The sequence below is a fragment of the Penicillium nucicola genome, assembly GCF_028828085.1.
Source record: "Penicillium nucicola strain IBT 29836 chromosome Unknown utg000010l, whole genome shotgun sequence".
Classification (NCBI taxonomy): domain Eukaryota; kingdom Fungi; phylum Ascomycota; class Eurotiomycetes; order Eurotiales; family Aspergillaceae; genus Penicillium; species Penicillium nucicola.
In genome coordinates, this window is record NW_026643134.1 from 3815207 (window position 1) to 3826914 (window position 11708).

Sequence of the window (11708 nt, forward strand, 5' to 3'; positions counted from 1 at the left end):
TGTTCCTAACCGGGGTAAACGTGCATCTGCCTCTCGACACTCTCATCCTTATTCTACCCTCCCAATTTCAACTTCCTTGTGGGTTTCCGTACCTCTGCTAGACACAGCATACCTCTCATTGAGGGTAGCCACACACAGTTGACTCAGTCCACCAACAGTTCCCGCTTTCGAAATTTCGGTTAAACTAATCTCCATTCCAAGCTGTCTGCGAAACCAGTTCCGAATCTCAATTGACATCAATGAGTCGATGGGAATGCTGGCCATGTCGTCATTCTCTCTTTCGTCGCGAGACATATGGGCGTTGATCAGCTTGCACAGTTCAGACATAATGCGCACCTCCGTGGCCGGGTCACCTAGCAGTTCTGGACTATGCTCAATCATGGCAAAGAATTCTTTCAGATCTGTCTTGTCCATTTCAGGCCCTTGCTTTGTGTGTGTCTCAAGATTCTCATACATCGAAAACCTGATATCAGGGCCCCACAAAGGCGTCACGCCGGGCGCGGATAAAGGCTTCACGGAGTTCACACCAATCATCATCACACTTGAAGTGAACTCTACCGAATTTGGTGGCGTTCTGTATGGCAAGATGGCTGCATGAAGTGCATCGATGACGGCGTCCTCGCGGATTAGACGGGCTCCTGTGGACTTCACACGGTTCAGTGTGGGCTGATCATGATGCACAACCCCGATGTCCTCAACGATGCCGAGATTCAAAACGGATGCAACACGTCCTAGTTGGCGACGATACGTTACGAAGGCATCAAGGAAAGAGTTAGCTGCCGCGTAATTTGACTGTCCCACGGTGCCGACTACTCCAGACATGGAACTAAACAGAACAAAGAAGTCGAGGCCCGACTCGTGCACTTCCAACGCTCGATGCAGATTGAGCGTGCCGTCGACCTTGGGTTGAGTGGCTTGCAGCCACTGACTGTGCGTCATCTTGGCAAGGCTTTCATCCTATATCTGTGTCAGATGTGGTGTCTTGAAGCGACATAACTTTCACCTTCAACAAATGAAAAGGGCACATACTTGAAGCACCATGGACATTTGAATCACTCCTCCAATTACCCGGCCAGCAGCGCTTGACAAAGCCTTTTTGATATCCTCCGGTCGAGAGACATCCCCAGAAATCATCGCAACCTCACAGCCCTGCCGTTCTAGTTCACATGCGAAAGTGCGGTGATCTGGTAATCGGCCAGCAGATCTCGAAAGGAAAATAAGATGTCGAGCTCCTTGTTCAACAAGCCAATTTGCCACCGCGCGTCCGATGCCACCCAGCCCACCAACCAAGAGATATGACTTGGTGGTGCTGAGGTTCGTAGCGATCGTGATGGGCTCGGAGGAAAACTGCGCCCCGTCCTTGGGCATCTGAATCACGATCTTGCCCATGTGTCTCCCGCTCTGCATGTACTTGAATGCCTCAATAACCTCGCTCGCCTCAAACACCTTGATCGGTCGGATCGGTCGAATCTTATTACCCTTGTACCAGTCGACAAATTGTGTCATTAGGCTAGATATCCGAATTAGCAAAGTGAGCACACACTTATGCGGAGGCTGCTTACCGTTGCGAGAGTTCTGGTTGCTCTGCAATAACACTCAACATGTCGACTCCAAAAAATGACCTGTTACCGCCAAAAAGATCCATACTGAGAGTTCCATGAGCAAGAAAGTCTCGCTTTCCCAACTCAACCATTTTTCCAAACTTAGCGACGCACTGCCAGGACGCATGAAGTAAGCTACCAGCCAACGAATTCAAGACCAGGTCAACGCCAGCTCCGCCCGTTCTACTCATCACACCTTGATGGAATGAATCGTCTCGAGAGCTAAATATGTTCTCCATGGGAATTCCATATTCTGCATGCAAATAGCTCCGCTTTTCAGGTAAGCCTGCAGTCGCATATATCTATTCTGATCGTTAGCAACAGGAACCACTTGTCTGAGTTTACGGGCAGCTATACAGTCGCGCCAATTTCCTGGCATATTTGAATGGCTGCCAAGCCCACCCCTCCTGTGGCGCAATGAATGAGAACGGTCTGTGCAGTGTTTTAGCCCTGAGTCCAAGTTGGAAGACTTGGTTGGTAACTTCTCCTTCCTACTTACCTGATGCGGCTGCAGTTGGCCGATGGTGACCAAGGAGTAAAAAGAGGTTGCGTACACCGCCGGAATTGTCGCAGCATCCTCAAATGACAGTCCTGGGGGAATCTCGATACAGTCATTCTCATCTACACGCGCCCGTGTCCGGAAGAGTCCTTTACTACAAACCACTACCTTATTTCCAGTTTTGAATCTTGTGACCTTGGCGCCGACCCTGCGCACGATAGCACTAGCTTCGATCCCAGATTGATTGGACTCTCCCATAACACCAAGTGCAATCATAAGATCCTAATGTAGAGTTAGCAATTGAACCGCTTTTCTTTCAATCGTATCGCCTCGTACCCGGAAGTTCAGACCAACACAATGCACATCCAGTTCAAGCTCCGTGGGCTCCAGCGGAGTTTCATCGCTCAGACTGGCTTCCCAGAATAGACTATCAAGCAATCCATATCGGCGAACAGACAGGCAGCGAGTCGTATCTGATCCAGGCTTCTCTTGCATTTGTCCTCGGAGCGATCGCCAGTTGACCCGGCCGACATACACTTGCCCAGACAAAACCACATATTCGTCGTCTCGAAGACTCTCGTGTGAAACCACCTGTCTTGTTCGATGTAATATGTCCATAACAGCCTGAGAAGTTGACTCATTCAAAGCATCAAGCTCGATCGTGACGATGTTCCCCACTATCTCCCTTCGCAGGGCGCGAGAAAGCCCCAGAACGAGACCTAAGCGGGGGTCTTCGCAGGCCATTTGCACACTACGCGTGAGATATATGATAGGAAACCTTGAACTTAGAGAAAACAGTCGTTTCATCTGCTCAAATCGCACCTCATTCATGTCATGCAGCGCAGGTCCCGATAGATCCAGAAGGGAGATAATACAACTTGTGTCTACAGGTGGTGACTGCAAGGTAGCCCAATTCACACTGTAGCCCTGATTTGTCAATTCTCTCTCGAGATTTTCATTCCATGGAAGAGAGCTGTCCTGGGAGGTGTTTGAGAGGAGCGTAATCTTCTGCGGCGGCAAGTAGTCGACCGGGCGCCGAGAGATAATGTTGGCATTCTGCTGGAATGGATAAACACCATCTGGCGTGGCACACATTGCACCAGTGAAGCCGGCCTGGATGAGCTCAGTGTGCCATCGTTCTGGCTTGACGTACGGAGCATTGACTCGTCCGTCTTCTGTTCCATTCCACCAGCCGGGCAGAATTCCCATTATGAAATCCGTATACAGAATGTCTGCGGCGTTGTATTAGTTCCGCTAAGTTTAAAATGAATAAACCAAGACATGGAGCACATCACACTCACCCGGACATAGTTCTTGAAGCAGAAGAAATCCACCCGGAGCTAAGAGCTTGTGGACATTTTTCAGTGCATCTGAGAGAGATGGTGTGGTATGTATGACCTATGATATAAAGTTAGTGCCAACGAAAATATATCATGGTACCACAGAAAAGGTGAATGGTGTGAGGACATCGCACCGCAGCTTACATTGGAGGCAACGATAAGGTCATAAGAGGCCGGCATAAATCCTTGCTGGAGAGGATCTTTGGTGATATCGAGAATGTGGAAAGTAATACTCTTGTGCTGGCTGAATCGCTCTGCTGCAGTCGAAAGGAACGCCGGCGATACATCAGTGAAGGCATAACTGGCAAACGTTCTCTTTCCATCCTTTGTCCGCATTGAATTGATGATCTGTGCGCAAGTGGCCCCTGTGCCTGCACCAATCTCGAGAACTCTAACCCGAGGGTTCCAGTGGCCGACCTTCGACAAAAATGGCGTACAGTCCGAGAGCGAGTTGACAAAGTCGTAAATAATCCGCAAGCGATCCATGGTCAAGACTTCCAGTGGAGAAATTCGTCCCTCTATAATTCCGCTGCAGCCTTCAAAGACTTCTTTCAAGACTTGTTCCACCTTATCCACACCTCGTTCGAAAGATTTGAGCTTTTGACGGATCTCGGCGGCTTGAGCAAATCTTTCATTCTTGTCCATATCACGCCATGGGATTTTAAGAAAGGCTTGAGCCTTTCCAATCAAGAGCTGCTCATTGATTTTCTTCAACCATAACTGGTATTTCTCCAGATGTTCAGTCGCAGGAGTCACATTCACAATTTGCAACGCTGCTTCTAGGATGTAGAAGCAAGTGATCTCTGCCACTAGGGACACGCCCCTTTCTTCAGGATTGAAAGGAAGCCACTTTTCCGGGGATATCAGGTCTAAGCATGGTGCCCAGTCTATTTGGGAAAGGAGAGGGATGGTACTTGCTTCATCTACCTCATCATTTGCGAGGGAGAAAAATCTCGCCCCAGTGATGACCAGCGCAGAACCTGCGCTGGTTAAGATGCTGACATTTCCAGATAGGGTGGTCGAGAACACGTTACTGCATGTGTCTGCTTGACACCACATGTTTCCTTCGGCTTTGATAACAGAGATCTGATCGATTGAGGCAGGAATGGCTAATGCGGTAGCATGTCTTTCGATCCCATTGGCCATAGCGACGGACAAAAGTTGAAGACCCTGGTCAATCGCAGTCGGATGCACCAGGTAATGGTCCCCAGTATCGCTACTATCTTCCGGCACCGTTGCATTCGCAAGATGATCTACCGGATCAGTGGTGATATCACTCATCCGCTGGAAGCTCTGTCCGTAATTCAGTCCTAATCGGGCCATGAACTGATACCAATCTCTTGACTCAACTTTCCGTGTCCAGCGTGGCTGTCTTTTTACTCGTGGCATCTTTGCGTGATCGATTGCACGTATCTTACCCTGACAGTATGTACCCCATTCGGAGCCATCCATGGCAAGAATTGAAAACTCAAACCACTCTGAGTCGGCGATATCGCTCAGTCGCTCAGGTCTTAAAGATGTGAGGATCTCGGTGGCACTCGTTTCTTGGAGGAACAGCGGTTTCTTCAAAGTCAGGTTCCGAATCTCATAACCGTCACATTGGCAATGTTGTCGTATGGCTTCTCCCACCATAGCCACGTAACCGGCGCAGGGAAACACCATATCCTTGAAAAGCTTGTGATGTCCCAACCAAGTACAGTTGTGAATCTGAAGCACATTCCTCCATGAGGGCTGGAGAGGGCTTGTCTCCAGGACTCTGGATCCAAGAAGCTCATGATGCGGAAACTCTCGGTGCCGCCAATTTTCACTGATGCGACTCTCGCTCCAGTGCCGTTCGGTATGTTGCCAGGGGTACCGCGGCAGACAGTCAACCACCTTTCCGGAGCCGTTTATGGTGAGTAGATCGATATCAACTCCTCGATTAAAGGCCATCCCGGCTGTTTGAAGAACCAAATCCTCTGCGCTGTGGCCCCGGATCAAGGTTGGGATGTACCAGTTATGCCCCTTGGTCTTGGCAGCATCAAATATTTGACGTAGTGGTCCCTGAAGCACACTATGGGGACCAATCTCGATGAAAACACGGTTTTGGTCCGGTTTGGACTGAAGCATACACCTGACTGCCTTGTTGAACTCGACGGTAGAGGTTAGATTACGACTCCAGTAAGCGCTATCCAGCCAAGCTGGATCAGCGATCTTCTCCCCGGTTACAGTTGAATACATGGGTATCATGGACTGTGAGATTTCGATCTCAGATGAGATGACGGCGGTATAATCTGCAGCCATGGTCTGCATCTTGGCTTCTCGGGATATCAGTATACTCCCATCACAAGGCATAATTAAGAAACACTCACGGGAATGGTACGCCTTTTTGACCCTCAGCATGCGGCAAAATGCATCCGGATATGCAGCACGAATTGCTTCTATAGTCTGAGACACTGCCAGCGCTTCTCCTGCAATAGTTGTGCTTGAGGGGCTGTTCTCGCAAGCAAGCACGGCACCCTCCGCTAGCCATGGCGTTACCTCAGCCCTTGAGAGACCAATTGCTGCCATAGATCCATCAGCCACGTTCTGAGCTAGTCGACCACGATGGTACGCAACCAAGATGGCACTGCGAAGCGAAATAGCTCCAGCAGCGTAGGCTGCCGCAATTTCTCCGCTGGAATGTCCCACAACGGCTGAGAATACGATGCCCCATCTCCTCAGAAGGTTTGCCAAAGCGATCTGGATCGCTACGCATACTGGTTGGGAGATCTGGGCATCATTGATATGTGATTGAGCCTCCGGGGCCAATAATGCTTCTGCAACATCGTCAATTTCGGTTCATCCAGTTCATCGGGTGGTCGGTGTACCTTCAATAGACCAGGACAGAGCAGGGTCTGCGGATTGCAAGAATTTGTCCATAAGCTGAATATCATTTCTGAAATCATCACAATTTTCCAGCAACTCTTTACTCATTCCTACCCACTGCGCACCTTGCCCCGTGAAAACCAACGTTACCTCTGGAGATGTCGAGGCTTCAACAGCTGGCTCCTGAAAGTCCGCATCGGCATTTGAAGAGGCGACCGCAAAGCTCCGGTACTTAAGACGTTCTCTCCTTAATCCCAGAGTATAGGCAACGTCGTTCAAAGCATTTCTGTCACTATGCATGAATTTGATCAGGTCGTCCGCTCTTTTTGAGAGAGCATCTGCAGTGGCTGCGGAGACGATAAGCAGCTTTTTAGCGAGGTAAGACGACATTCGGGTATGCTGGGCTCCATTCTCAAAGCCCGGTTCCAAAATTGCCTGCATTGAGTGTTATTCTAAGTTCCAATGAATGCAGGCTGAGGAAAAATACCTACATGGGCATTAGCACCCCCCGATACCAAAGCAATTCACACTCGCTCGGAGTTCTTTATTCTCTGGCCATGGCGTCGCTTCAATGGGTACTGTTAGCTTGCAGTCCTTGAAGGGAACTATTAACATCATTAGCATGGCATGAGTGGCTCTGGGGATATCAGATACAGACTCCCGGGATTTGGCGACTTGAAGAAGATATTTGGCGGGATGATGCGTTTCTCAAGAGCAAGAACGGTCTTTATAATGCTGGTAATCCCTGATGCTCCTTCCGAATGCCCAACGTTTGGTTTCACCTGCTCCCAAGAGTCAATTAGGGCTTCGCATAATTTGATCTGGGGAATTTCAATCTGACCGATCCGATGAGAACGCCAGTGTTGCGAAACAACTCCGCAACCACAGATGTCTCCGCAGTGTCTCCTGCAACGGTGCCCGTACCATGGCATTCGAAAAATCCGGTATTGGTTATATCTTGAATTTGTGCGCGCTGATACGCCTTTCGAATAAGCTGCATCTGAGTGGCCGATCCGGGCGTAGTAATCCCTGGAGTTCTTCCATCACAATTTGTTGCCGTGGACCGAATGACCGCGCGAACAGGGTCTCCATCACGCATGGCATCTACCAGGCGTTTGACGTAGATTGCGTTGACTCCCTCGCCTCGACCGTAGCCATCCGCACCCGCATCGAAGGTGCGACAGACTCCGGTGGGCGACAAGACAAGATTATCAGACATGGTGGTAGTCATTGTTGGTGTGAGAATGAGGTTAGTTCCAGCTACAACGGCGGACTCGCAGTCTCCAGCGAGCACAGCCTGGCATGCCTCATGCAGCCCGACCATCGAAGCCGAGCATCCTGTCGCCAAGGTCATACTGTAATTCTTTAGTGTCAATTCTGCGGGTGCTCACGTCTGAAAGGGAAATAACCATACCTCGGCCCTGTGAAGTCAAACTCATACGAAATACGGTTGGAAAGCGCAAAATTTCCCGTTCCCAGAACATGATACCGATCAATTCTTTGCGTGTCTTTAGACTGTAAATCATACCAGTCCTCCCCAAAAACGCCCACAAAGCAGCCGATGCTCCTGCCCTGGCCCCGCCAGCCTACCTGTCCACCGTTTTCCATGCATTCATAAATGACTTCTAGCAGCAGCCGTTGCTGGGGGTCCAACCGCGATGCTTCGTACGGTGTCAACGAAAAGAACTGATTGTCGAAATACGCTGGATCCTCTTGGAGAAAATAGCCGCTCTGAGTCCGCACCGAGCCTGATCTTGCTGGGTGATAGAAAGCCTCGACATTGTATCGTGACCCAGGTACAGCGCAGTGGCCGTCTTTCTTGTTGATGAGAAAATCCCAAAAGTCTTCGGCGGTGTTAATACCACCAGGAAGACGCATGGCCATTCCTACGATGGCTAGGGCTTCCGGGCCGGGGGCATGGGAATCATGACATAGAGTCTCCGAAGGCATATTACAGTCAGTCAGGGATGGCGAAGAAATGAGGTGAATGTTCTGACACGAATCGAATGGTCTTTCTGTTGTCTAAAACGAGCTGATTAAGTTCTTCGCTACAGAGCACTAACTGGATTGGGCGTTATATGACATGTTCTTTCTGTTGGCCCAAGGTCATACTGTATTATACGAGTGCCTTCATCGCGGTCTGGAATTCCATCTGCAGATTGGCCACCGGACCCGCAATATCATCATGGAACGATTCAGGGATCTTCGCTCGCGCAGCTTGCTGAAACTCACTTCGTTCGTTCTCGAATAGCTGCATGGTACCAACAACGACGAGCCGAATACCGCCCTTGTCATAAACCGATCCCTGCAAGCGTTGATAACAGTCAATGTCAGCGACGGGATCTACACACGCAATTGTACTCGAACAACATATACCTTGCTGCCAGCGAGAGCCATGACATCCGCAATAGAGCGTCTCACGTCATGATAGGTCACCAATATATCGGCCATATCATCGTGCTCAAAAGGCGGGGCCGACTCCCATTTGCCCCTAGCCGACTTTGTTGACGAGTAAACATCCCAGACGGCGTGTCCCAGCGCCAGGGATTTCAGCCATCCACCATCATAGGATTCAAACACGGTGTGAGCACGTTCAACGCTTTGGCGGAGATCTTCCATGCCTGCAATCACCGTTGGGGCATCCTTGGCCACAACCACATCTGTGCATGCGCACAGCCAGGTCAGCATCAAGGCCAATGGCGCCGGTGCTGAGAGCTTCATATCTGAAAGTTTCAATGTGTGGGTAGGATCGTCTTATTCGGTCAGGTTAGAGTGACTTGAATCTGGTGACAAGGCAGGATTAATGCGTGTCTCACTGCACTGTAGATGCATTGATGCGTCGAGTTCGCTACCAAATCAATAATATTTTATAGCTACGGGCCAGTAGGCGCATACCGGATTGGAGACATGTTCGACTACCTGATAAGTTAAGTTTACCCCTTCGGTGCATGCTTCGACCTGTCCTGTATATCTCTTCCCCTTACGCATTCCCCCTTGCATAGTGATCTATCTGATCAGCTAAGGATTTCCCCAATCTAACGAGTCCCCTGCCAATGTGTCCCGAGTGACTGGTACAGCCTCGATCTGCATGGAAAGTCAGCTTATGAAGGATATCAGCAGGTTTCTACCAGTCATTTCGATCGCAACTTATGCACGAAGGTGGAGCTTCCATGCTTCTTACAGTACAACCAGTCCTGGGGTCTCGCTGAGTTCCCACAATCTTCGGACCCCGATCTGGAATCATCATTCGCTCTTGTATTCTATCATTGCTTTTTTTTTCATATAGGACTGTAGAACTAGCAAAGTCATGCCGTCGGCCCTTCAGCCGCGCTTTGGCTTCTCCGTAGCCCGAGTCCCATGGATCCGATCAACGAGTCCGATTAAGCCGTAATTGACGGTCATCAATTCATGGTGCAAATCATGGACCTCAGGCTTCCACCCGCCAGGGGTCTCCCACAGCCGGTAGCCACTGTGTGCCAGGGCAGCCTGAATACCCACGGCGGCCACAAACCCCCACAGGGTGACGACATGGACATCCAAGACCCGCGCAGGCCACGCAATCGGCAGGATGTTGGTCAGAATGTGCTCAACAGGATGGGCGTATAGCGTTGCCAGAGCCACAGGGGTGCGGAATTGGTGGTGCTGCCGGTGGAAACGCGCGTAGAAGAGCGGATGGTGCAGGAGCCGATGAGAGTAGTAGTAGATAATCTCTCGGGCCAGCATGCACAGGGCAAACTCAGTGATGAACTCGGGCAGGGTTGGCAGGGTCGGCGCGACCCGGTACCCGAGATCTGGTCGCTCGAGCACGACGTGGACCAAAATCAGCTGTAGGACTTGAAGGATTGTGCTCAGTATTTGGTTTAGAAAGGACCCGAGGAAGGCATCGCGGATAGTTCTCACTCGGCTAGGCTGCTTGCTCGCTGGCTGAATCTTGTATTGTTGGAGGGAGGGCCAAGCAAGCAGGTCACAAACTGTGAATAGCCCGGCTGGGAGCCAGAAAGTTACCAATTGCGTTCCTAGCATGCCGGTGATTTCAATAAGAGGAGTTGGGTGTCTTTGCACGATTGATGTCCAACGTGTGGAGAGGTTCATGATGTGTGAGTCTGGTGCTTTATGGTGCTGCTGATGGCTGGAAGCAGATGTTTGGGGGATTATCGGCTTCCATGAAGTATCGAGAAGCTTGGAACAAATCATCACTTTACGGAATACCTAAAGTATAGTACTGTAGATTTGTGACCAATCTTGCAGGGATGAATCGTATCGAGTGGCATACCATGCAGGAATGAAGAGCATGCATGATAAGGGTCTCCCTTGCATGGAGAAATCCTAGTCGATTCGACGGCACATACAGCCTAGTATGAGAATTCCGATGCATAACAGTTTTGGACAAAGATATGTTGATGAGCCTCACTACCTCAGTGCTCTTCTAATTTCGGCATTCAACACGATGGACTCTGCTCACAAACAATGGTGGAAACGAGTACACCTACGGTACTTCACAGCCAACGTCGGTCTTCCCTTGTTCGTATTATACTATGCGCCCGCTGTAGCATTTCAGGAGAAGACTCGCGTGTGGACAGGGTTGTATGCCTTTATAACCGGGCTCAGCATCACGGCCGGTACGTCATGTTGGAAGACCCCTTTCCACCTCCGAATCTGACCAGATGAATCAGGCTACCATCGTCTTTGGTGTCACCGGTCGTACAGAGCATGCCTCGCGCTTCGCGTTTTAATGGCCGCCGTCGGCGCCGGAGCCCTCCAGCTCCCTATCTGGATTTGGGCGGCCGACCACCGCGCTCACCACCGGTTCACTGACACCGATCGTGATCCTTATAACAGCCGACGTGGCCTCTTCTATTCGCACATAGGCTGGATTCTGACTTATGACCCGACTCGATTCGGCAAGGGCGAGGGAGTCGATATGTCGGATCTGGACAGCGATGCGGTCGTCGTCTGGCAGCGGCGGTTATACATTCCTCTGGCGGGCTTGATGGCGTTTGTCTTTCCTGCGTGCGTGGCTGGTTGGTTATGGGGTGACTGGGCGGGCGGACTTTTGTATGCAGGATGTCTGCGTGTAGTGATCGTCTGGCATATTTCTTACTGCATCAACTCGTTGGCACATTGGGCGGGGGAACAGCCGTACTCGGTGCGAAATACCTCGCGGAGTAATACTCTGCTGGCTGTGGTGACGTTGGGGGAGGGATATCATAATTATCATCATGCCTTCCCCCGTGATTACCGGAACGGGCCGCGGTGGTGCGACTTTGATCCGACGAAGTGGTGGATCTATTTGTGGGAGGTGGTAGGGTTGGCTTGGGATGTGAAGAGGTTTCGGGTCGGGGGCGAAATCAAGGGAATTGGCTCATAGAGGGGAATTCTAGAAGTGTTGCAAGATGTATAGATGTTTGACGTGAGTGCTGG

At 50.5% G+C, this 11708-nt stretch overlaps 3 protein-coding genes across 3 annotated transcripts; 1 reads left to right on the forward strand and 2 right to left on the reverse strand.

Annotated features, from left to right (window-relative positions):
* Positions 1 to 48: 48 nt before the first annotated feature.
* On the reverse strand, positions 49 to 9008 carry N7511_010012 (ketoacyl-synt-domain-containing protein; the record flags this gene model as incomplete). Its single annotated transcript, XM_057132389.1, has 14 exons — positions 49 to 957; positions 1030 to 1510; positions 1563 to 1903; positions 2101 to 2382; positions 2437 to 3332; positions 3402 to 3498; positions 3585 to 6238; positions 6290 to 6722; positions 6867 to 6892; positions 6946 to 7069; positions 7129 to 7642; positions 7702 to 8309; positions 8410 to 8592; positions 8664 to 9008. 14 exons carry the CDS (start codon positions 9006 to 9008, stop codon positions 49 to 51), a joined length of 7893 nt encoding a protein of 2630 aa, XP_056980377.1.
* Positions 9009 to 9608: 600 nt separating this feature from the next.
* On the reverse strand, positions 9609 to 10379 carry N7511_010013 (sterol desaturase family protein; the record flags this gene model as incomplete). Its single annotated transcript, XM_057132390.1, has 1 exon — positions 9609 to 10379. One exon carries the CDS (start codon positions 10377 to 10379, stop codon positions 9609 to 9611), a length of 771 nt encoding a protein of 256 aa, XP_056980378.1.
* Positions 10380 to 10734: 355 nt separating this feature from the next.
* Positions 10735 to 11655, forward strand: N7511_010014 (acyl-CoA desaturase; the record flags this gene model as incomplete). Its single annotated transcript, XM_057132391.1, has 2 exons — positions 10735 to 10906; positions 10961 to 11655. 2 exons carry the CDS (start codon positions 10735 to 10737, stop codon positions 11653 to 11655), a joined length of 867 nt encoding a protein of 288 aa, XP_056980379.1.
* Positions 11656 to 11708: the final 53 nt, after the last annotated feature.